Source organism: Oryzias latipes, chromosome 17, assembly GCF_053564925.1.
Source record: "Oryzias latipes strain Hd-rR chromosome 17, Olatipes_Hd-rR_3.1".
Classification (NCBI taxonomy): domain Eukaryota; kingdom Metazoa; phylum Chordata; class Actinopteri; order Beloniformes; family Adrianichthyidae; genus Oryzias; species Oryzias latipes.
In genome coordinates, this window is record NC_136253.1 from 2,613,458 (window position 1) to 2,640,518 (window position 27,061).

General features: G+C 41.3%; 1 protein-coding gene across 1 annotated transcript in view; it reads left to right on the forward strand.

The window, feature by feature from the left end:
• The window catches only part of LOC101156916 (neuropilin-1a), a 74,628-nt gene that overhangs the window by 16,405 nt on the left and 31,162 nt on the right, over positions 1-27,061 (forward strand). Inside the window, exons 3-5 of the mRNA XM_023965221.2 lie at positions 9,701-9,882; positions 16,511-16,738; positions 24,357-24,527. Coding sequence (XP_023820989.1) covers positions 9,701-9,882; positions 16,511-16,738; positions 24,357-24,527 — 581 coding nt within the window. The remainder of the gene's footprint in view (positions 1-9,700; positions 9,883-16,510; positions 16,739-24,356; positions 24,528-27,061) is intronic.

A 27,061-nucleotide genomic window follows, 5' to 3' on the forward strand; every position in this document is an offset into this window, starting at 1 on the left:
CAAACAAAAGACTCTTTTCTTATTGCTCAGCTAGGAATGTGTTGCGTCTGTCGGGAAAATTGCCCACGGGTGATCTCCAGTTGAGGAGGTCGCTTGTACTCCCGTCTCGTGGGGAAAGATCTGATAAATATGTGGGAGGCAAAGAAACACAAGTTGAAATGGATCAAATTAGAACACTGAGGTGACGGAGTCTGCCCGGGATCTTTGAGGTCAACTCCAAATCAGGGACTTTCATGTTGATTAAACCAGAACGACTGTCTGTCTGCCACAGAAACTTCATTAGACACTAACTTTCTGCTTGAAGGAGCTGAATGAACACTGGAGTGACGCCATGTCATGAGGGATGAGTCTGACTGCTGAATGAGGGGAATTTAGCTGGTGATTTTCCACAACCATGTGTTTTTAGCATGAATTCAGATGGACCGTTTTTAGGCCTTAGTCATATGCTGCTGTACGGGGGGTTGACCTCTACAGGTGATGCAGGTTTTTGGGTTGTCCGGGTCCGTGGAGGGTCACAGAGAGGAGCAGCTGCTCACACTGCCCTCTGCAACGTGTGTTCAAGCGGCCGCTTCCAATAAAGAAGTTGAAGGAAACGCCTGCATATGCATGTTTTGGGCTACTGTGTTCAAAGCTGTTGAGTTCATGCGTGGCAATGCACATTTCTACAACTGTTTTCAAGCTCGTTGAATAATAACCAAACAACCCAAACTTTCTTTCTGTTCTGACAAAGTTCAAAAAGTTTTTAAATTAATACTACAGCTGATCGCCATTTACTGGGGTGAAAAAATTATTAATGACGCCGTCCCATTGTGGAAAATCTATATTACAATGTTAAGCAAACTACAGAAAAAGTAAAAACATTTCATTTTACATGGAAATTAAAACACTGTCACAGAATTAACTTACATCAAGTTACTCAGGCCCTGTTACATAATGTTACAAAAGATGAATGAACCAAAAGTATAAGCCTGTTTTTTTTTTTTTTTCATGTTAAAAGTTGTGAAATTCCTAGAAATACTGATGGTATTTTGTTTTGACGTATCCAATCCTATCGTTGTAGGTATGACATACCACAAATGCAGTACTTTTTATTTCAAACAAGCATTGTGGCAATACTATTTCAGCTTTGGCCTACCTTACTTGTGCAATATTATTATGAAAGCACCTTTTTGAGTTCATGCCAAAATATGTTTAAAAAAGCGATTTGACCGGCTGTTTGCTAATTAAATATCAGATATCTTTGAATTGTTTTGGAATTTCTTTGTATTAGAGTTTGCATTATAGCTGGTGATGGCACACCAACTGCAATCTACAATCTTAAAATGTCATGCGTGCCCCATACAGGTTTACCCATCCTCTGCCTGCAAACAGCCCATATCAACCCCTAGGAGCCGAAGGCAGAAGGCTTTTAATGTGAAAATATTTAAACATTTGTGAAAAAATATACATCTGTTTCATAAACTTAAATAAACCTCTTGCTGTGTCTGTAATTATCATGCTAGGTGTTTCTTGAGGATCACTCATATCCAAAGAAAAAAAGGGGTCATTTGGTGTGTTTATGTCTTCAAGACTGAAAAGCTAATTTTGCAAATGTGGTAATTTTCATATCACTCGGTTTATTTTTCAAACATTAGTCATTAAGTCTCAACACCAGGAGGCAGAGCTGCTTGGTAATGTTTTTCTTTCCAAATGAGAGCGTGTCTCAGAAACCATTCCTGCTGAATTTTCTAAAATTTTGTCTGAGCAGAGCTGGATAATTAATGTCATATGTTTCTGGGGGGACAAGAGGGGCTGCGTTTTTGGCTGGCTGAGTCTTCCAGTCGGCGTGGATGAATCTGTGGAGAGCCAGCGTGTGTCAGAGAGCAGTGGAAGTGACACGGTGTTTATTGCTTTGGCCTCAGCTCACTTCAGAGAGGTGTGGATTGAGTGTCGGTTGACAAAGCACCTTTTTCCTCCCAAGTCTCTCAGGTGCAGAGTCAGATGCTTTGCCTTACACTTGGAAACACCAACATGTGTTTGTGTAAGAGTAGAGTTACCCAGCAAGGCAGGATGTCCCTCTTTTTTACAAAGATAGGAGTTCACATTTCTATTCTCTGTTCAATGCAGCGAAGAAGAACGGACGCTTGGATAAACCACAAGCCCAATATTTCCACTGAGTTGGTGCTAAATCCCGTCTCATCCTTTGGGTTCCCTCAGCAGTCTAGGAAATAGGAACGCTGTTCTCTTTCCCTCCTGAGCTACATTAGAGTTTCCTAAATGAGAACAAATACCCCCTTCTCTTTGTCTCGGTTTTAATTTCCCAGCAGAATTGCGCCGCCGTGGTTTTGTTTCTACGCAGCAAAGGTGAAGGATGAGGAATGCTCTACTTTGGCTGCATTGTCCAACTTGTTATCCTGTGCAGCAAAGAGAGTTTAAAGATGTTTGTGTGTGATCCAAACCATTTTAGGTTTTGTCTTTTCCTCCTCGTGGTTTCTGTCCTTGTCACAAAATAACCAAACTGAAGAACATCTCACCTTAAATATTAGATGTGAAAAAAACTACTGTCTATTGTACAGGTGCAGGTGACTAAGGCATAAAACCCGAATATCTCCTAAACAATGCGTACTACTGAATTTTCTCTTTTGGTATTTATAGAGGACATTTGGGGTTTTTCAGTGATACCAAATGTGAAGGGGCGGGGCTCTGGGAGTCATAGATTTTGGATCTAAAAATGTTAACTGGACTACATTTTCCTTCCGTGGTAGTCAGGAGGAAATGACAACCAAAGGGTTGGGGTACAGTTATGCCATATGGTACTGCACAACTAAGAGTTGTTTGAGCTTTGGAGGCACAATCAAACGCACAGGAATGTGCTCAACAAGTCGATCAATAGTATTAGTTCTGGGACGTCATGATCTCCTGTGACTCACTAGAGTTAGCAGCAAGCAAGCCAATCTTTAACATTTTTTGCTGGGAGGTGGGAAAGAATAAACTGCTGTGTGTGTGGTGGCAGGTGGTGTGTTTGTGTGTATGAACACACACACACACAGCCATCTGTAGCCTCCCAGCAGAGCTCGGGACGCGACTGGTCGGCTAAGTTTGACTGCATTTAAACACAGAAATGGCTCATGTTTTACAGATTGTCAACATTGTGGCCGACAGCTTCCCTTGTGTGTCTGTGTGTGTGTTGTGTTGTGTTGCTCACACCGCAAAGGACAAAATGCTGCTTTTGGAGATGAAAGCTGTGGGCAGACCTGGGAGTGGGATGCCGGGGTGAATTTAGACTTTCTTGACTCATCTCAGCCACCATCCGCCAAATGCCATCTGATGTTTGAGCGCCTCGGAGAAAGGAGGAGGTTTTACAGTCGGCTCAAACGTTTCTCCTTCATGTGAAAAATCTAATTACGTAGCACTGACGTTGGAATCCAGCACATGAACGGACGCCGAACAGGACAAATGCACACATCAAGCAGACCACACTGATTCACTTAATGGCTTAATTTGATGTGAGGTTACATAAAAAACCACAACATAGAAACTTTGATCCTAGCATTGTCAGACTTCATTTTCTGGAGAAACTAAGGACGGCATTTCTAGACCTTAAGAGGCTGCATCTTTCAACAAGGCCTTCCAAAGAAAATGCAGTTTTTTGGACTTCTGGCTTAACTTGAAATGCACCACTGATGCTTTCTTTGTTCCCTTGTCCTGTCGAGCAGCGGAGCAAATGAAAGTTGTGTTGGACAGATGTAATGTCATAATAGAGGGTTGTGAATCTTTGGACACACAAAGTGTGTTTCTTTGAATGATTGATTGATTCATTGATTCCCTTGTATTTTTAAACACAAACTAAAATAGTTAAATAAACCTAATAAAGAGAAAGTAATAAAACACACACAAAAGGAATGGTTAAAGAAAATCTTCATTTCTACCTCCAATCTCACTATATTTCATGCAAACATTTTTACACATTAGACATATAATGGTTAACGACATAAACACATAAAGGAAAAAAATGAAAGCATCGAGGTACTAAAACAACTTCACAAGTGACTGTTTTCCTTTCAATTTCCTATTAGGCTTCTCATCATCTAATTTATACATTTCCAAGATTTTCAGTTTATTATTTTTTTCTTGTATTTTTACTTATTTTGATACTTCCCTCCATGTTATTGATTTTATTTTTTAGACCAGACAGAAAAGAGAAGAGAGAAACAGAGTCTGCTATTAAACATGGAGGAAATGGTACAAAAAGACAAAAGGGGCTCAAAAAGTAAAAAAGTTGATAAAGAGCAAGAGGGGCGGAGTTACCAAAAGAGGCAACAAATTTGCAGTTTTTCGTGATCACTGTCAAATGTAGATTTTTATCAAAAGGGTAAAAGCCTTGCATGGATGCTTTTGGCAGCATAGATGCATTAGAATATGGATTATGATAAACAGACAAACAAAAGAACAAATTCAGAGTTTTAAAAGCAAAGATGGCGTTTTACTGCCTCCTTTACTGCTTCCTTTTTTGAGGGTCATCCTCACGTCACCAGAACTGGAATAAATTCAGGGTTTTCCTCTCCTTACAATATTGGACCTTGTCCCCTCTGGTAGAGTAACAAGAAAAAGCATTTGGGAGCATTAAAATCTCTTTTTACTCCTGTTTAGGTTGAAGGACATGCTTTTTGTAGAATGTTGTTTATATCTGTAAACTCAACTGACGAAGAAAGTAGGTGAAAAAACAACACATTTACAGCTAGAGAGGCCTTTTATCGAAAGGACAGCCGAATGTCTGAACAACAAGATTGGTCTGATTTCAGGAATAGGACACTCATAATAATTTTACTTTAGGTCCTGGTTTTTTTTTATAATTATTGAAGAAATAATTAAAAGTCAAATAGAATAATCTAGGTCATTGGAGCATAAAGTTCCAGCAAACCTGATTCATCTGCATATGTATTCCAGTGTTGATTTGGTTTAAAGAACATTTGTCTTGTTAAGCCATTTGTTTTGGGTATTAACTCTTCAGGTTGCATCTTTTTTATTTTATTTTTGTTCAGCCTTGATTATCTCGATTTTTCTTATTGTTTTGGCTGCTTATTATAATTCCTATTGGATGAAAGCCTGAATCAGAGTTTATAAATCTTTAAGTGGGTTTGTTCAGCCTGTGGACAGATGAATTCAGAATGCAAACTGAAATATTTAAACTTCAGTCAATAAGGAAGCTGTTTTTCATGCAAACTGCGGTGCTCTTTTGCTGCTGGAGCTCTGCTCACTGACTCCCACTGGCAGAACTTCTCAACCAAATCTCCAGCTCTGCTACTTCCTGTGGGGATTATTTTTCCCCCCACTAGGGATAATCATGTTTGTGACAAAATTGAGATTATTTGGCTGTAGAAATACCCAGATTATTGATGGGTTTTCTGTGCCAGCCTGTTTTTGGATTATAAATGGGGTTTATCTGGTTCTTTATGAATCTAGTGTGAGGTATTTTTGCTCCCCGTCTCATTCCTCTGCAGTCTTTGCTCTCCCAGTCGGTTTCACACCTGTCTCCTGTTACTGTGAGCGAAGCACCTGCATGTCATCAGTCTGTACTGTTACCAGCACACTCGTCCGCCATGTTTTCCTTTGTTCTGTCAGACTCTGTGTTGTTCTTGAGGTTCTTCTGCTCTCACTGCTGTTCAGCTTTTTGCCTCCTGGGGGTTGAAGGATTTATGTTTTGGGTTTAGTGTTTTTATTAAGGCCTTTTAGGTTTATTTGGACAGAAAACATTCTGAATTGTTTTCGCTAAACCGCAGTCTTTTTCTGGTGTCTGCTTGCCTCCTGGTTTTTCCTTCAGCTCATCAGGGAGGTCCTCCTCCTAACATTACCTCAAACCACTTTTGAAAAAAATTACAACCTTTTTTTTTTTAAATCAAAAAGCCAAGAATTTTAATTGCTAAAACCCTTCGAGAAGATCGCTTCAAGATGCATGTCCCACAGTGTGACTTATGAGAGGATTTTATGACTGAGATACCAATGAAAAAGCTCAAATGTGTTCTTTAAGGCGTTGGAGCTACTTGGTGCATTCAGATAAGTTCAGTTTATGGAGTTCTTACCTTGCATCAAAGCTTTTTAAGTGTTAAACTCACAGAACGAGGATGAAAAAGATAAGAAGACTCCCAACGTCTTGGGAGGAAGGAGAGCTGTTTGCACAGCCAGTTCCTCATGAAGGGAAGGAGAGGGAGTCTATGAACGCTGGATGCGAGGAGGTGCGTTTGTGCAGGCCGTTCTGCAGAAAGCCTCAGCTCCGCTTTGTAGGAGGTGAGCAGCACCGCAAAAGAAGCAAACGTCGCCTCCCTCATAAATGCTCCTGTGATGCCTTCCAGATGTGTTGTAAGAAGTTTGCCCGCAAGGGAAAGTCAGCACAACACAACATGTTAATGAGTTGTAATATATGAGCGCGGGTGTACGCTTACAGCTGTGGGCTGGAAGGAATGTGTGAGAATTCCCGTTCCACGTCTGGATTTATTTTGAGCGCCGTTCCTCGTTTAAGTTAAATTTGTCGGCTTTGGCAGAGCGGTCACTGCTTCGGCGTATTGGACCTCCTGTCTTTGTAAACCAATAATGTGATATCAGGATTTCTTTATGAAAAAGGTTTATTATTTTTTCTTGGAAGTGAGCAAAGCTGTGGTTCTCATTTGTTTGTGGGATTTTTTTAAATATAAAACTGCAGAAAAGAAACTGTCCTATAGAGAAATTAAAATTAAAGACCCACTCTGATCATCTTTAGATCTATTTTCAAAGCGTTCCCAGCAGTCTTTCAGTTATGATTATGTTTTTAGACAAATCTAAAAAACTCAGTTGAATTTCTAACAAACTGCTGCTGCTCTGCAGAAACTGTCCTAGAAAACAACAGAGTTGTGAGCGGGGCAGCAACCACTCCCCCCTTCCTCTTCCTGTTTCCTTGGTTTATATGCTCTCGCCGCTAGCTTGTTGCCCCTCACTCCTCCAACCTAACATTAGCGGTGCAACAAAAGGAGTAAAATCAGAGCTGTCCAGCTGTACAGTTTTAGCCAGATACCAGCTCCCATGAGGAGAACAAAGACGTGCATGGATCTAGTTGTTTACTACTGAACGTATCAGGCGGAGCAGAACGTTTGTGGACCCGCTCAGTGTATTTTCATGTTTCAAATACAACCTTTTTCAAACGGCATTTTGTCATCTGCTCCTGATTCACAGTGATTTGAATAAATGCCACAAGAACATGTTAAAAACATAATTTTCATTGGAGTAAAAATCTTAATTGCTGAATTTGTGAGACATTACTGCCATAATATTTCCTAAAAATAAATTACTTGGAAAATAATCAAAAAGTTCCTGAATAATTTTGTTAAAATAACTTTTCAAACATCACATTTTAAATGGCGTATACTTATAAATGGTAAATGGCGTATACTCAAAGCGCCTTACAGTCACAGACGCATTCACACAGTCACACACACTGGTGGCGGCTCCACTGCCGAACACTGGCGCCAACCTTCCACCAGAGGCAAGGTGGGGTTCAGTGTCATGCCCAAGGACACTTCGATACATGGGCGTGCAAGGTGGGAATCGAACCTGTAATTATACGATCATGGGTTGACCGCCCTACCGCTGCACCACAGCCACCCATTTTCTGTAAAACATCTTGATAAAAAGGCTTGTTTCATCATTTGGTTTCACATGAGCTCATCTGGCCCCCTGGATGGAGCAGGTGGCCCTTGAGCAAGGCATTTAACGCGGACATTTGCGTTTCCAAGGCATGAACAGGCGCTGTGGCTAATAGGTGATTCTCAGGATGGGGAGGAGGCAGCAGACTAGGAGGCTGTCTTTAACTGGAACGAGCAGAGACAGAGCCACTTCATTAAGCGGCTGTCTGGGTGAACACCGCCTGCCTCCAGGACAGGCTGGAGCACCAGACGGGGGGAGTGTAGCCATCTGCAGGCAGACACTCGCCCTTCCTCCTTACTGTTGGAGCGTTACGAGCTCCTGTAAGGTGAATGGAGGAGATGGAAGTGTCACCGTGGAACCATTTTTGTAAACACTTTACGTGCTTTGTGTTATTGTGAAGCTGCAGGCGTTTAAATAAAGAGCCAAGTTGGGACGCTGGTTTTGTGCAGCGACTGTGATGAAAACACGGCTCTTGATGTTTCCTGAGCCGACTAACCTTTGCCTCGTGGTACTTTAGGCATTTAGAAGAGCTGTTAAAATGTTTTACGTGGTCTAAACTGCTGCCTGAATTAGTTTGGTAACACAATAATGTTGATTAATCTTTGACAGAAGTAAAACATAAGAGAAAGATGAGACTTAATGACAGTGAAGCCTTTCTAGAACATCTATCAATCAAAGACCACACCCTTTTCTTGCTCAGACTCATTTTCAAAACTAAAATAAAATTAAATAAATATTCACTCAGTACAATTGTTCCAAGTTTTCAATTTAGTTGAATTTATCCTTGATGAAATGGAAAAATTACTGTATTGCAACAAAAACATATATCTTATTTAGATTTTTTATAAAGTTCTAAAAAATCCAGAAACACAACAGAGAACTGCATTTCTGACAATTTGAGCAACTTTGAAGCATCAGCTGAAGAGGATGTCTGTTACCCACAGTGAAGGTCTAGACTCAGGCTTCAGGGCCTGCTGTCCACACACGCCTCGGTCCAAACCAGCCGAAGAGGTTGCTATGACAACGCTACAGCGCTCATGGACCCTTTTTTTTGCCAAGGTTAGAGGTCAAACTCAGAGATCTCTGTAGATTTCAGGTCAAAGTTTGTGTCTCTGCTCTGTGAATAACAGAAAGGCAGATTAAAAAAACCTAAAGTTTTAGGGTGCATCTGATTATTAGTAATTATTGGAGCTGCAGTTACTTCCTGGTTTGTTCCCTCAGTCTGGAGGCTATAGGATCAGCTTCTCTGGTTTATTGCAAACTGGACAAACCCTTTAGAGATGCCTTCTCTCTCTCACGTTCACGATCTTTGCATTTTAAAGCCCCCAGCAGTCTACAGCGGTGCGTTTGAGAGCACTGCTGTGGAGGGGGGAGGGGGGAACTCGCTGCAGAGTTCTGCTTCTTCATACTTTTTATCAGATCAGAGCTTCTCTGTTTCCACTTCACTTTCATTTCAAGCAGAACTATATTTTCTTATCAGCATGAGCTGCAGAAGCACGTTTTGGACATTTGACGAAGGGTTTTTCTTTTGTAAAATATCTGTTTATGGAGCGAAATCCCCCTCAGGTCTGACTGAACGTTTGATGCAGAAGGAATTTCATTTCTGAGGACTTTATCTTCATAAATGTTCCCTTTTTTCCTGAACACTCAAACGCAGCAGAGTGATGCATCTTTTCTGAGTTTTTCTCACTGTCAGATCTGGAAGATTTCTCTGCAAGCAGGTCATGAGTCAGTTCTTAGGCAGCGCCGGCTCTGCAAACACGTAGAGGAGAAGATTTGACTTAAAGCCTGTAAGCTGGTCGAGGTCATATTTTGGGGAAACGCCTCAGTTTAGGGAAATTCTCAGCAAATCATGTTTGAGACCAAGAAAGCCTTCTTTGTCTTCACAGCTGGGTCACGTCTCAGAAATGCATCTTGAAAGATGAAAGTTGTATTTTGAAACCTCCTGTTCCACTTGTCCGTTGAAAACCATCCTACATAAAGCTTAAAGACATTTTAAAACCTGCTTCTGTGCACAAACTCAGTCCGTTTCTCCCTTCTCCTGCAGGTACGACTACGTGGAAGTCTACAACGGGGGCGATGAGTTTTCGCCCATGTTGGGGAAGTGTTGTGGGAAAATAGCGCCGGCTCCGATCGTCTCCACCGGGGGCCAGCTCCTCATAAAGTTTGTTTCCGACTATGAGACCCACGGGGCAGGCTTCTCCGTCCGATACGAGGTTTTCAAAACAGGTGAGAGCTGGCTCAAGCATTTACTGTATTTGGGAACTAGACTGAGTGACCCCCCCCCCCCCCCCCCCGCGCGACCCCCCCCCCCCCCCCCCCCCCCGCGTTCGAATTAAAAAGTACCTGCAGGCTATAAGAAGCTAAAATCCCTTAGACTTCTATTGAGAAATAAACAGCTATACTCCGTCTATTTGTCAGCATAACTCGTTTTGCTCTGCGACCTTTTTCAACATGTTGTTGATGATCCTCATTTTTTAAATATAGATTTTCTGATCTGAAAGTTCTTAAGTTGTAAACTAGCCAATCAGATGTCTCAATAAAAATATATGATCTCATGTTGAACGCTCAAAACGTTTAATTCACAGATTACATGAATTTCGATACCGATTTCAAGTGAAAGGGGTGTGGCCTACCAACAAGCTCACTCCTGATTGGTGAGAGTGGTTTCCATAGAATTTCTAGCCAGAAATTTTGTCCAGTTGAATTTTTTATTTTATTTTATTGTGACCTGCATGACTGAGAATCTACACCGATGTGTTGCCATAGAAATGATGACTCGAATCGACCAAGCACTGCTTACAGATTATTCCTAATTCCAGTGGCCTCTGTGTCCCAATTGGGTCGGAGCCGGAACCCTTTTCTATGGGTGAAGCCACACTCACGCTCATGAGTTTAACAGCAGTTTGCCTCTGGGTTTGTCTGTGCAGCACCAACAGCACAAGCACAAATTTGATTTTAAACACATCTGAAAACCAAATTCAGTGTTCAATTCATTCCAAGTTTCCGCACTTAAAAAAAACATCTTTAGTGAGGAAGGTAGTATGGAAGTCAAAGCACAAAGAGGAATTTAGTTGATGTTTATTAATCCTAACTTTTATTTTTAAAGTAGGATTACTAGAACATGTAATTCTGTTTTTGCAGAGAAGACTGAGATTCAAGTTATATTTTGCTCAAACAAAATGGCTTCTTGGCTGCTTTCTAAAGCCGTCATCCTGCTGTAACCTTTACTATGAAAATGCTCTAAAAATATCTGTATTTATGGGCCGAACATCCTTGCTGTTGTAAACACCCCTCTGACCCCTGTGCTCCGTGCCAAAGAGCCACAGCTCCTGGGAGGGACAGCAGGTCCCAGGTGGGGCAGGATAGACCCACATAAACACTAGCTGTATAGGAAGGAACCCTGATCCCTCGTCCTAGATTTGTACTCGCTCAACCCTCCTGGGTTTGCTTAAGCAGCCGCCAAATCGGTGAGTCTCCTGGGATCACCGTTTCACCGTTCAAGATAAATCAGTTTAAGGGGAGAATGCGTGGGAATCCTCCTAATTTATTTGGGTTAGTCCAGACAGAGTGTATTAAGCTCTCACAGAGAGAACTGGATCCAGGTGAGCTTTTTCTCTCAAATCTGAAGTCAAAAATCTGTTCCTACTGACCTCAATTTAGGGTTTTGAAGTGTAACCATGGGATGTTATTAGACCCCATGTGGAATAAATCCACAGAAGTGGGTCTTCTGCGACCACAGAGGAGCTTTTTTTATATTTGAGAGATTTTATTTTTCAAAATGATGTTTCAGCTTTGACTGTAACATGCAATACAGGGCACAGACGGGAAATTAGGGTCATTCACCAAAGGGGAAAGTGCCGGTTAATATCATTTCTGCCAGAAGATGACGACGATGATGAGTTTTCAATGAAAAGAGGCCAGAAGGTTAATGAAGTAACCATGGAGATGAGCAGTAGCTGTGTAACTAGAAGGGTGGGGGAATCTTGCTTGATTTTTAAAGGCTTGAAAGTTGCTCATTTTATCTCAACGCTGGTTTCAAACCAACGACTGACTCCCTTCAATTTTAGCCTATTGTTTTTGAATGTTTGGAGTTGTATAGTGTTTTTTTAGCCCCACGTCCTTGGGCATGCACGGAAACCCTACATGTGTTCAGTGTAAGCAAAAACCTAGAACTAGAACTGCCTCAGTTTGAGTTATTTTCATTTAAATACAGTGGCAAAAATACAGTGGCAGAGGGCAGCTGCAGTCTGGAAGTCAGGTGCAGCTGCCCTCTGCCACCCACTGTATTCCTAATGCCCTGTTGGAGCAGATAAAAAAGACAAAATGGGTCACAGAGATGCCTGAATCAGACAGTTGCTGAGAAATAAGCAAATGAAGTAATTAAAAATAAAGTGTCTTTAATGACGATAGAAAGACGGAAACAGTAAAGCGCACGCGTCAGCTGCAGCTCAGTCAGTGTGTGCGGCCAAAGCCTCCACAAGAATTTTTTTTTATCAAAGAAATGCTGAAAACCCACACAGAAAAACTTAACTATAGGATAGACGTATAAAAAATCTGATTTCATTTTTGTTTTTCATTTAAAAAAAAGAATATTCATTTAATTGAATTTATGTATTTTTTAAGCCAAATATTGCAGGTGAGGCATTTATACGTGTATAAATGTAGAGTTTTTATCAAAAACAAAAAGCTGTTCTTCAGTGTCTGAAAAGAGCTCAGCTGAGCATCAGCTGCTGTGACGACGGGAGAACGGAGCCAAACTCCACGTTCTTCCAAAAAGCCAAGCTCCGCTCGGTTTCTCTTCCCTGTAGTTTGGTCAGTTTTCCAAATGTGTCACACCTGCGATCTGTTTCAACTGCTATTTTCTTACTCTATTCATGTACAGGTGGTTTTATTTACTGAAATAATTACTCCATTCTGCAGCTCTGTTGAAGTTTTTGCTTCAAACATTTGAATCGGTTTGTGAACTACAAAAAAGATGCAGACATTAAGTTTATCTAAATATGAAAGAGAGCATAAGAAAAAAATCTACATCTGCTCAATGTGAAAGTCTGCTCAAAACTGAAAATGGTGAAAAAGGGAAATCTGATCAGAGTTTAAGATTTCAAACTAAGTGATTTATTGCTTAGAACTCATATAGTTTTACAGGCCCAAAACATCTCTGATCTTGTGGATTTTACCAATTGCAGGTTATTTAGGGAACATAACCCCTGTAGAAACAGAACGGGACCCTCCTGGATTTAAACGCATTTCAGACACATGCTCACTTCTTTTTTTAATGCCAAATATGACGTCACCCATTTGCAGTAGAAAAAAACGATCTCAAATATTTATAAATCCATTGTGTCCTCAGGATGAAAACATGGATGATTTACTTAAAAAAACATTAAATTTTTTTTTTTATCAAATAACTAAGTGTTCAAACGCAATGCATTGTGGTTTATATTTGCCAATCTAGTGGGTATTGAGGATTGATACACCCTAGTTTTTCTGAGAGACTTCTGGGCACTGAAATTTGGAATCATCAATTCAACAAAGGATTGGATGATCATTTTTAAGGATAATGCTCATAGAAGATCTGAAAAAACAATTTTGTTCTTCAAACAAATCAAGCATGTATGAAGCCAAAATCTTTCAGGAGTGAGGGAAGCTCCACATGCTTGTGAGTCAAGAAGTAGAGCTACCTTTGAGGCTCTAAATGTTAGTAGCTTTTCTGCTCCACAAGTCTTTTGTGCTTGCTTGTGCGTGTCGTTGGCTCTCTTTGTGATGGCGCTCCTTTGTGTGCAGCAGACAGGTGTGTGGGACCTCCTGCTCATTTAGCTAATGGGCTGTTTGTCCTTGGAGGCAGCAAGGGTGACCTCCAGATGAGATGGATGCTCTGGCACAGAAGAGCGGCTCAGAAACTGGGGCACAAGTGTGTGTGTGTGTGTGTGTGTGTTGGCCTAAATATGGGACCTACTAACAAGTTCTTGTACTCAGTCATTTAATCCTCCTTCCATATTGCTGCCTTTGCTTTCGCCACATTTAAAAGCCATTACAGTCTGAGCAGCAAAGTGTGCGTTGGCGCTAAATAAAGCCGCTGATGCTCTGGATGCAGACGGGTTCACTCTGCTGAGACCTCGAGCTTTGTGAGGTCTGCGCTGCTAAATAGAACCAGTTTAATCTTATCCATGGCTCACAAAGCGCTCCACAAGATTCTGTCTCATTTGCACGCCAGCGCAACACTTTTGATCTCATACGCACTCCAGAAATAGAGCTTTTTGGGTAACACCAGAGCTCCATCAGAGGTTTCTGGGAATTTTTTACTTTAACTAGTTTTGCTTTAGTCTTGTTTTAGCAACATTTTACAAACTCAAACTGTTGTGTTTTATCTGACTTATAACAGTTAAAACAAATTAAAAGGAGAGATGAGATCATCATTCATGGGTTTGTCTTTTCATCGAACTAATCAAAGAAGTCAAAACAATAAAAACGCTTGAATTTCTAAACTAATCAGCCTGAACTGATCCTGCAAGGATAATATGTGGCTCAGAAAACAACAAATAAAACCAGCTTGCTTATAAAAGCATAATAATATCAGTATTACAGGAAAAAAAAAAAAATATATATATATATATATATATATATATATATATATATATATATATATATATATATATATATATATATGTGTGTGTGTGTGTGTGTGTGTGTGTGTGTGTGTGTGTGTGTGTGCAATGTTTAACAACAGAAGATATTTATTTTTGCGTCAGGCCACGCCAGCTGCAAAAGTTGCTCAATCAACTCTTCACCAAAGTTTCTGCAAACATGTTTCTGCTTTCTCTCTTCTTCATATCTCAAACCTCATCATCCAATCAGTGACGTCCCATATACTTTTTCTGGGTCCTTATTTTGTTTCAGTTTTTTAACATTTCGTTTTGATTTCTGGATATCACCTTGCTTTTCTTTTTTTGGTTTGTTTGGTTTCTGGAATTTGGTGAAGCTGTTAGTTTTTTATTTGATTTGCCGTTTTAATTGTGATCTTTAAGATGTTTTTGCGTGGAGTGATTTGTTAATGTGGTTTGCACTTCAAAGGTACTATAGTTCAAAGGGGAACATTTGAATTAAAATTCTATTGTTTGCCCTGAAATCCCACAGGGTTTCTTTTGTTGTTAACGTGAACCACAGCATCGTTTTAGGTCTCTTTTTTTGTTTTGTGACTTATCTCCTTCTGCAGCTTTTGACTCAGTTAAGACGCAGGTATCTGTCGGAACGCTGTAGCCTCCACTTGCATGTGCCACCATGTGTCTGCACTTAGCCTGTTGTATTTCTGTGTTTGTGTCTGTGGCCTGGTCCTTCATCTCTGTCCCTGTCATTACTGCCACCGCAGGCCCACTCCAGAACGCACGTTCAGTTTGGGTTCTACCACGTTGCCGGGCAGCGGCCGCGTAATGAGAGTTTTTTCTGTAAACGCTGCTCGCCGCTTGCTCCACCCTCCATTGACCACAAAACACAACTCATTTATAAATCATCACCAAATGAGGTCTCTCAATGACTGTCCCAGATCTCTATCCTTTAAGGTCCTAGAAACAGAAACAGATGTTTGCCTCTTCATTCTTTTTTTGTTTTTCTGGTGCAAACTCAAAGCTGCAGATTAAAGGGTCACATGTAAAAATAGATGAAAAGTGATGACAAAGTTTGAAAGATGGATTCCAGGTGACTGGTTAGGGTGGGGGTGGGGGGTTCTTGGTGGCTGCATTCAAGAACAAAGCAACGTCTCTCCAAAGGAATGTAAATCTGTGAATGCTTTCTCACAATGCGGCAGAGAAAACCACACATTGCTGAGCATTTTATGCTGAGATTTCAAGTATTTCTGAAATCTTTTGTAGATTCATGCTCATCCCTGCAGCCTCATCTCTTCTAGTCACTGCTGTAATGGCTCATGTCTATAGAAAAGCGACCCCATCACGCATTTCTGTTTATGCATGTAAACCAACAACATGCGGTTCAGAACTGGCCTGGCAGCAGTCCAGGGCCCCCGCCCCCCGCCACGGTTGCTCCCCTGCACACCAAGGGACGCCTGACCCTCATCAAAGGTGTCAGTCACTGTCTGGCTGCTCCACAGCAACTGGGACTGAAGTTGCCCCAGATCCCTCCTGATGGGAACCAACAGTTTAATTGTTGTAGCATTTTTCTGATGATGGAGGACATATATAAAGAAAATGAAGAGTAAAATTGCATTTCTGAGTATTTCCATATTCAAATATTTGACAACGAGGAGCAGATGAAAAAATGCTGCATAAAAAAAGAGCTGAAAATATGCCGGGAGGGCCACAAGCTCCCTCATCGCTCCATTCTGATGAATCCACTTGTAGACAACTAGATCCATGTTCGTCTGAGCTGGAATCTGGATCCAAACAGTATGACTGAATATCAATCAATATTCCTCGGATGATGGGAAATGAAGGAAGGCTTACTCCGTGCCAACAGTTCCGCCCACTTCTGAACTGCTGCTCTGCAAAACAATGTAATGGAAAATGACACAGGTTTTTTTTTATCTTGGCTAAAGTGGCATAATAATAATTAAAACACTTTGAAAATAGTTTAAAAGATGATCAGTCTGGACCATCAGAGGCAGGTTGTTTAGGCTGATTATTTTAGGCGGAGAATAAAAAGATTTTTTTCAAATTGTTTTCCAGGTTAAATCAGAGATTGAAGCAAAGAATGTTTTGCCTCCAGATGTTCTTTTATTCTAGCTGAGAAACCATTACGACCCCATACCCCGTGGCCTGTAGTTAACACCCCCCATCCAGGCCAGGATGAGTCCAAACACCCGCTGACATTTTAAAAACTCATCCATTTCATCTGTGCCCTACAGGTCCAGAATGTTCCAGGAATTTCACAGCCCCCACGGGAGTCATCAAGTCACCGGGCTTCCCGGACAAGTACCCCAACAATCTGGACTGCACCATCATGATCTTTGCCCCCAAGATGTCTGAGATTGTAGTGGAGTTTGACAGCTTCGATATGGAGCCCGATACCACGCCTCCGCCAGGCGCCCAGTGTCGATACGACTTCCTGGAAATCTGGGACGGCTTTCCTGCAGGTGAGGTTCAGGTCGCAGGACTTCAGTTCATTTCTGTTTATTTAAAACACAGCAGAAATAGCTGCCAAAGACAAGAATCATTCCTAAAAACTAATGGAAGCTAAAATGCTGTAGGGTTTGTTTTTACAAAAAAAGACACCAAGGCTATAGTTTTCAGGACTTTCAGAATAAAAGATTTAAAAAAAACTTGAATGATCTTCAGAGTTAATCCTTTTCTTACCTTACTTGGCAGCAACAATTCAACTAGTGGAAACAGAAACTCCAGAAGAACAAGACTTCTGAGCAACAACTATGAATCTGCATGAAAGGCTTTAACATGAAATGCTGCAGGAACGTTCTGTTAAATAATTGTCTTATTTTGTTATCTCACTCTTTCTGCCTGACCAAAAACTGATTGTGAACACCAGAGAGGACTCCTGTAACTGTCAAGCTACGTTCACACTCAGTAACAGCCGCTCAAGCGGCCACTTCCAATGAAAAGTCTGTGGAAACACGGGTTCCAGGCTTCTGCATTCTGAACTCTTGGGTTCATGCATAGCTATGCAAGTTTCTACAACTTTCGTGCTCTACGTACAAATACGTGGCCATTGAACACGCGTGGAAAGTTGAACTTTGACCATCAGGGCAGTGGCCCCCAAACTGCGGCCCGGGGGCCTGGACCTGTTTCCTCACGTCAATAAAGCTTATTTGAATTGAAATGTCAGCCAACCTAGAAATGTTGCTACTGCAACCTCCCTTTGCTCCAGTCGTAGAACTGTCCAATGGCTCTCTGGGATCAGAACGGAAAAATGACATAAAGGTTATGGAAGAGAACATTTGATCCAGAATGCAGGGTATTTAACCTGTGGTGGACAAACAAGTATTTTTTGTTCAACATAAAGAAAAGGCTATTTGTATCATCCGCCAAGAGACGGTGGCGGCATTCAAAGAAGACAATCTATACCGACATTATGAATTCCGTCACAAATAGAAATATGATAACTTGCAAATGTGAGCAGACAAACTCTCAAAGGTATTATAGCTATTAAGCAATTAAGTTATTGTATGTTTGCTGATTCTTATTATTTTCTTTTTTTTTGGTGAAGAACCCAGAGAGGATTATTTGATTGATATCAGATCAGGTTATTTATATATGGTTACGTGTGGCTTTCTGGGAAACAATAAATATTTACATTTAGGCAACACTGCGACTTTCACACTTTTTCAGTTTCAAACTGACCCTGGCCCCCCAACAGAGAATGGAAACGTCAGGTGGCCCTCACTGGAAAAAGTTTGGGGACCCCTGAATCAGGACACAGATTTGGTAGTAATTCTCAGAAGTACCTACCAGCCATTTTAAAATTGATTATGGAGGAGAAATGAATCATTGTTGTTTGTGCCCGGCCAGAATTATATGACATAAATATATTAGAATAGAGCTGTGAACAAACAAACACATTTCTAGAATATCAGCAACTTAAATCAGCTATAAGCACTAAATGTTGCTATAGACCTATAGCAATAACCTAAAGCTCACTTCCAAAATGTACAAGTTGATATCTAACATAGATGATACAATGTACTTACCCATGGAAAAATGGGAGTCTGAGCTATCAATGAATTCTAGTGATCAATTTTGGCTACAGATCTGTTTGAATGCCTTTAATATGACCAAAAGTCCAAATCTGCAACTTATCCAATACAATCCAATACGATTCTTCACAGAACTCACTACACCGGACAGAGGTTAATTTAAAATGGGTCTCATTCAGTCTGCTGTATGCACACAGTGCATAGGTAACAACATAGACGACTATTTGCATGCCCTGTGGGTCTGTCCACCTGTTCAATCATTCTGGCGTAAGGTTTGTGAGGATTTATCAATCTGGTTTAATCATAAGATTCCTGCTTGCCCCAAACTCTGCTTATTAGGTGACCTGAATAACATCAACATGGAATCTAACAAGGCTTATATGGTTCTCACCGCTGTATGTATCGCAAAGAAAACTATCCTCCTAAACTGGAAATCTAAAAATAATCTTAGCATCAACCACTACAGAAACCTCCCCCCCCCCTTCCGGGCTGCTTGGGTCTTGTCGCATGGGGCGCTCCTGGCCTGGGGGTCTCTCCCCCCCCCCCCCCCTCTCCTGGTCTGGCTGGTCTGGCTGGGGACGATCTGGTTCCCCTTATAAACACACGGTTCACTCTGGAAGCGTGCACTGCCACACTGCTCCCTGTCTGCTTCATCCCTCCTCCTTACCTACAGTGTATTGATGGACAGATGTTTTCCGCTCATCTTAGTGTCAGATTTTCACCTTTGATGTAATATTTGTCTTTCCAGCAGATCTGGTATAATTGTTACAGCTTAAAATAATAATTAGTGCTTGTATCCCCCACTTTCTCCAACTCTCTACATTAAAAAAAGAATAGAGCTGTGAAGGCAACAGTCTGGAGCAAGATTCATAAGATTTGCAGCACTTCGACATTTCGCACTAAGCCTTTTCCAACTGTTGGTGGCGAACATGAGCTAGTAAATAGTAACAAAAGAAAAAGAAGAAGAAGCCCCTGCCTGCTTGTGCAGCGTGAACACCATAAGCTAGCGCGCTTTCAAGAACTCTGGATGGCATATATAGAAGATAATGGTGATTGATATAGAACCAGGAACAGTAACAATGTTGTCTGCAGTCACAGACCTATAAGAAAAGGTGCTTTAAACTTAAAAAAAAGGACAACGATTAAAAAAAAGTAGAAAATTATATTCTTTTAATGAATTTGCAACTGAATATTTTTGTTTCAATAAAAAAGGAGGCTGCTCAGTGGTTAGCACCCGCTAGTTTGCATGTTCTCTTAGTGCATGGATGGGTTTCTTCAATCACTCTTCCTCCCAAAATCCAAAAACTTGCTTCATAGGTTGATCTTTAAATTGTCCCTGAACATGAATGTGAGTCTGTGTGTGTGAGTGTGTGTGATTGTGTGGCCCTGCAACAAACTGACGACCTGTTCAGGGTGTTCCCTGCATTTGCCCAACAATAGCAAGGCTGGCACCAGCAACCCTGACGATGGATGGAGGGAAATAAAAAGAATTGTTTTCATGATTTTTGTTTTAATATTGACAAACAAAACAAGTCTCTAACTGACAGGATGAAAAACAGAGAAGGCATGAAATAAAAAATCTATATTTCTCCAAACTTGACCTGATGTGAGTGTGTCTGGACTCCAAACCAAAGACAGATTTTGTCTGAGTTCTCCTGTGAATAAATACATGTTTCATGTGGAGAGCCATTCACTTTCCCAGTGCATATTTAACATCAAATCAAGCCTCACTTACTCCAAGAGGAAAATATGTTGCTTTTGCATCTTTACTGTTGACAGCACAGTTTCCCCAAACCATCCACAGCTCAGTTAATTTTCTCATTTTAGACTAAAAGCTTCATTTGTCCAGTTCTGCTGGCATCCATAAACAAACAGGAACAAGCCTCAAAATGTTCCAGCATAGAATTCAACCCTTAGTCAAAAAGGAGGCGGTTTTCCTTGTACTTTATAGGAGAAGGAGAAGATGTTTAAAATGTGTTGAGCTGGTCTTCTGTTCATCCTAGATTTATGGGATGGGTCTTTTTTCTGCAGCTGTGAGCTTCAGTGCTGCAGATGTAAATGATTTCTGACAGACGGATACGGGATTTTGGCCGGTGAGGAAGCAGGTAGTCCTCATCAATGTGGGATCCCTTTGTTTTTGGCTGGAATCTGAAAGACCCCCACATGACTCCCTCATTGTCTGTGTGCTCATTTGGACAAGCAGAAGAATACGACCTGCTATGTTCACACCCCTCCACTCTTTTGGACAGCGATCTTCTGCCCCCGTTGCTGTCTAATTAGCCGTACAGCGTGCGTATAATCAGCTTCACTCTGGACAGGCGTGTGGCGGCTGCCAGGATGCTGCGCCACAGGCTTAGCCTGATCCTTTCCAGGGAGGGGGCTGCCAATGACTGCCACAGACACTGACATTCAGTTTGAGGCAGTGCTGGGATAAATAACACTTACTGTTTGGATGCATTCACATCTGCCTCTTTGGGTTTCCCACATTAGTCCAGTCCAAGCATTCAGGTGTGAACTCCGGTACGGACCAGAAAAGGAGATACAAACCCGTCTGAAGAGGTGGCCCACTTCCAGACTTTGGAATAATTCGCCTCAATTCATTCACGTTGTGTTGTGTTGGCCAAGTTGACTCAACTTGACTCAGCTCAGTCCATTCTTTTCTCCATCGCACTTGAGAACTTCTTCAACGTGGACAGGCTCGTTGTAGCAAAGCAGACAAAACAAAAACCTTCCTCTGTCTGCAGCTGTTTCCTCCTGTTGTGTCCGAAAATCCCATCCACCTTGACCTGTTGGACCGCAGGTGAGGGGCACAAAAACCAAGGTCTTCTAATGTTATTCTTATTTTTAAATCATTTCCTCCCTCAGACTAACGAGAGGGAAACAACAGCAAGTCGTCAAACTGGGTCACAGACGCCCTCAAGTAGCGCTGAAAGCGCCGTCATTCAGACTCTGTTCCTGCAGCAGATGGTGAAGCTCAGCGCACTGGGAGAGTCTCTGAATGATCACATGAACCCAGACTCTTCAAAATAAATGAACCTGATCTCTCAACATCATTCATGTCTTCCAGCTAGCGATGAGGCAAAAAACATTTGATGGAAGCCCTCCCACATGGACAAATGTAGCGTAACAGGCTCCTGTAGTTTCACTTTCAGGGAAGAAAAAGCTAGGAGAAAGTCTGGGAGGGATCTGCTGGGGAAAAGAACGTGAAGATACAGCTCCTCCTTGATATTCAGACAGACGTACACATAACTCAGCTGATAAAGGAAACACAAAAGTACTGTGGGATTGTTTTTATGTTAGAGAAAAATGATAAAGATGCAGTTCCTAAACAGTGCCTCGTCAAAATAAAACATTGCTAATCCAACGTAAAGAATTTGAGATAAGCAAAGAATGATTCCCAAAACAAGGGAAGCATGCAACATCCTCATGAGGTTCTGTTGCCCCGCCCTTGTGATGTCAGGCAAATGATTGCAGCGATCCTCAAACACATTTCTGTTGTAAAATATTCCTTCAAAATATGAAATGAACCAAAGAAAAAAATGTATTATTAATTTGGACTAAAGAAGCATATCTGTGTGAAAACACCTGAGAGGTTCTGCTCAGGTGATTATGGCTCCAGCCACACAACAACAATTAAAAACTGGATCTTCTATTTTTTGCTAAGTCAAATGAGCCTTTTTGTATTTTTGTCTTCTTTGTGGGTTTAAATCAGAATAAAATTCTTTTTCTGATCGGGTTTATGAACTAAAACATCTGATATCGTGACAGAAAACACATTTTCTCCCTCAGTTTCCTTAGAAAAAGTGTTTGTTGCTGTTTTTTGATGATTGGTTTAATTTCTGAGTGTTTCATGGAGTTAATTGATCATTTGCTGAAGAAAACCCATTTCAAAGTGAGATGTGGATCAAAGTCCAGACTTCCAGCCTCTGAGTTGTTTGCTTGTGCGTTATTGATTGGGTTTTCTGCCGAAACCTTCTGCACTTTTCTTCTTCTTCACACGCCACTGTGCTGCCTGCAGGATCCTTTGCTGTTCTGCTCCTGATTGCATCAGCCAACAGCTTCTCTGTGGAAAAAAAACCTTTCCTCCGATAAGGCCGGAACAGCTCAAATCATAATCCGTCACAGACCGCCGACGACCTGCTCCAAACTGTAACTGATAAACATAATCCATCAGATTACAGAGCCTCACCATCTCAGCTCTATTGCCTCATGTTGTTTCCACTTCTGCCTCCAAAGCTGAAAGAATTTCTTTGTAAAACTATATTTTTGTGACATTTTGTGCTGATACGGTATCTCCACCAAACAAATGACGACAGTTGTTTCTTCCAGAAGAATAAAAGACTGAATATTAAGGGACGTAAAGCCAGTGCAGTGAAAAACATTCTACAGATGTTTAACTTGTAAAGAAGTAAAAGCAACAACAAAATACAAAGTGTCATCAGAATCATCCGTCCTACTATAAAATGCTTTTTTCAGTTTATATTTGACTTTTTCTTTGGGATTGAGACCAAACACAGCTGATGGTTTAAAAAGAAAAAGGCAGTTTAGATGTTTATTCCACTCTGACCATCCTTTGATCAATTTTAAAAGCGTTCCCAATGGTCTATTAAATATGATTATGTTGTTTTTGAGCAAAATCAAAGAAATTGGTGTCATTTTCTAGTCCATAGTTTCTGCAGAGCGGCAGGAGTTCTTTAGAAATTCACCTCTGAATTGTGGAAAGCAAGCAACCCCGCCCCCAGGTACTGAGAGCTCTCTGTTTACACACTGTCCCCCTAGTTTAAAGCCACTCACAGCCTGACCTAACATTACCAGTGCAACAAAAATGGTGAGCAGTATTGGAGCTATCCAGCCGTACAGCTTGGACTAGGAAAACAAAGACGTAAATGGGTCTATTTCTCTGCAAGTGGATGCAGAGCAGGGAGCCTCTGGCCTTTTTCAAACAGCATTTCTTCATCTGCTCCGTATACTTTTGCTATTAAAAAAATCAGCAACTCTAACATCCCTCTCTCTTCTTCCCTCCTTTGCTTTTCCGTCCGGTCCAACACAAAAGAATTTCAAATATGAATAAAATGAATAAAGTTTGGCCTCGATTCCAAAAGGGGTTTATTCAGACATACCTCTGGTTTGTCTGAAGATTAATAACCCCTGTTGTTTAAGTAAAATATGTCCAACACAAGAGGCCTTCAGCTCTCATCTGTCTGCTCAGCTGTTGGACAGGACAAGTTAAAAAAAACAGCAACTTTTTTCTAATTAAATCTTTTAGTAATAATAGGAACTGCTATTTTAAGTCTTAATTTTGTGTCTCAGAAATTATTAGAGAGTTTAGAGCAGAAAATCCATCCATTTTCCTAGCATACTTTCTCCCTTTCGGAAACCTGTCCTGGCTACTGTTGACTGGCGATGGCATACACCCTAAATAGGTTGGCTGTCTGTCGCAGGGCAAGCGATCACTCCCACACACGCACCTAGGGACACTCTAGGGTAACCAACCAACCCATGAAGCATGTTTTTGGACGGTGGGAGGAAGCCGGAGTGCCCAGAGAGAACCCACGCAGGCACGGGGAGAACCTGCAAACTCTACACAGGATTTGAATCAGGCCTATTTGCAGTGAGGCAAGAGTGCTGACCACTGCACCACCATGCAGGCCTAGAGCAGACAATCGATCTTATTTATTTACAAACAAATTAGGTTTTTTTTCCATTCACGGTGATGTTAAATTAAGTAGAGTACTAGGTACGGTGCAAAATAGCGACGTATGCTGTATGACGGGTTAAAGTTTAATAAATATGTTTTGCTTTTGTTTCTAAAAATCCAGAATTACCTGTAGAAACTAGTTGTAAACATTTGGATGTGTACTGGTCGTTTGGCTTTACTGCAAAGCAGCAGCCAGAATAAGGTTTGTAACTGAGGTTAACATGTGGAAAGTTTCCCAGTGCTTCTGCTGGATAATCCGGGGGCCTTTAATTTGAAGGTCAGAAGTGCATCTGTGGATAAACCTGATGATTCTGTCTGTCCTCCTTCCCTTGGTTCCTGCCTCTACAGTGGGTCCTCACATCGGCCGGTACTGCGGCCAAACCTCACCGGGAAGAGTCATCTCCTACACTGGAGTGCTGTCCATGACCATCACCACCGACAACGCCATAGTCAAGGAGGGATTCTCAGCCAATTACACTATTCGGGAGAGGAGACGCCCCCCTGGATATGAGGACAGCGGTAAGCAGCTGGAGAAGGAGAAGGACTTATGGGATGAGAAATATGCTGACGATGCAACAGTCTTCATGTTCCTGTTATATAAGCTCTTTTTCCTCTGAAATTCTTCTGAAGATGGCGCTCCCTGCGAGGCTCAGAGTTCAGGTTCAAAAACAAAATATTTAACACCTGCCGTAATATTTTAAGCAAAGTTCACATTTTTGGTCTTCTCAGATTAAACTTTGGTGACATTTCAGGGGGAAATTTGCAGAAGTAAACGTGAATTCCAAGTGCAACAATATTCAAACAATTGTGAAAGTTTTTACTTGTAATTATTTAAAATTAACATTTGAATGTAAAAAAATTAAAACCTTTTAGATCCAAAACACATGAAAGAAATATTTTTCCACATTTTGAAAGTCTACTAAAAGGATCACATGAAACATTATCTCTGAGTGGAACAGGTACAGACTGATAACCTTTTTACATCAGAATTCAGGATACTCAGCATATTATCAAACATCTGTATTATTCTTACATAAAAGTTGCTCTTAAACCTGGCTGACATGTTTCTGTACTTCAGGAAAGTTACTTTGGAATTTTTTTCTCTTTTGGATAAAATCAGTTCATTATCTGCAGCTGCTGTTTGACGCAGTTGTCCGTATCAGTTTTGCGATCTGAAGTTAATCTAATCACATGGTTTGAATTTATTTGGGATCAAACTTCTCGCAGATAAAGATAGCTTTTATTTTCATCCATGTGACCCATTTCCAGCTTTTATCTTTCCACTCATCGTCTGCTGCTGAACAATCCTTTTGGCCAATTTCACGTGTGAGTGAGAGAGAAGTTCCCGTGTCTCTATCAAATGTTAGGGGCTGAATCTGGGTCAGTTGACAGTGTGAGTCTGTAGGAAGGAGAGCCTAGAGAAGTTTAAGTAATGTTGGCCCGTATGGTTCTTGCTCTCCGGTAACCTCAGCCCGCTTCACCCCTCAGGAATGTGAGGGCGCACAAGGAGGAGAGTTTAGGTAAGATCCCATCGTGAAGGACATGAGGCCTTTGGGAGACATCAACTTAAAAACGGACTTTTTTAAAGCCTTAAAATCAATAGACTTTCAGGAATGTGAAGAATAAATAGAAGCCAGGACGCAGTTTTAGTACTAGGAGGTGAAATTTGTGAAAGTATCCAAAGTTTAAAAACTGAAACAAAGATTTCTGCTCCAAACTATTTGATCTTTGATTGATTTTTAAAAAATTTTTTTTAGAATGATTTAGTGTTAAAGTGAAATAAAAAACAGGAAACATTGGTCCTGTCATTTTCCCATCTAAAAATGCGACAAAAGGGATTGTTTAGTGCCAAACGCTTCTTAACATCTTATATTGCTGGCTCAAAATCTATCTTTTATATTTTTTGCTACAAAATTATAGTTTACTTAAACGAAAATCTGCTTTGGCAAGGTAAAAACATTAAGGGATCATTAAAATATGTGGATTATGTAAGAAATAGAAGTCGAGTTTGCTGTGTTTCTGATGACCCTGCAACAGCAGCAGTGGATGCAGTTTGTTTTTTGATTGGAACAATTGACTTTGAGGAATTTCTGTTTTCACCACTTTATGAACAGAAATCAGAATAAAACTAGATTAGCCACAAGAGTTACTGAAAACCCAGTGATTGAGGAAAAGTGATTATTATTTTGATTCAATTGCCTTAAAAAGTGCCTTATGACTCCTCTGTATCTGTAAACGGTGATTTTCCATTAGAGGCCTCAGCACCTCAGTCAGCAGGTGTTGTGGAAGTGGAGCTGTGTGTTTAGTGAGGATTATTTGACCTGAGCAGCAGTAGTTTCTGGTCATTCTTGGAGCTAAAAAGCTGATTCAGCTTCTGGACCTGCTCAGACAGAGCTCCCATTCAAGTCCAGGCATTTTGCCTCTCCTTGCTGACAGCCACTGAGGAGTCCAAGCTGGGCGTCCTGCAGTGAAGCGATGGCTTTCCATCGCTCCCTTCTAACCGCCGCCTCATCAAGAATCGCCTCCAGCTGGGCCTTTGATGAGCAGAGCCACCGACAGAGACGTCAGATTGGCTCTTTTGTGTCCGCAGACTCAGAAGGAGGAGAATGACGTGTTTCTGTCGTTGCTGCTGTCAGCAGAGCCGGTCTCATGAATGCAAACTGTAAAGGGCTTAAAATGGAGCTGACAGGCAGAATGGAGGCTTTTTTAGAGAGCACTTCCTCGGTGGAAGAACTTTTCTGGTGGAAATGAAAAGATAGAAGTTCTTTTGCTTGACAACTGTCGGTGTGGCGAGGCCAGCTTTGCACGTCTGGAGCTTGGAATGATGGGGCGTGTTTGTGTCTGTCTGCCAGACTTTGTGTCTCCGAGTGGACTTCCCTCTCACACAGACCCAAGCAATTCTTTTGAGCCCCCTCCGTCTTCCTCCCCCCGCTGGTAGAGAATGGACGCTGCCTTTCTGAGAATCAAACTTCAGGTCTTTTGGTGTTTGTGAATCCAGCTGTGAGGCTCTGAGTGAGCTTAGAAACAGCTGGATGGAAATAACAAAAACAAGA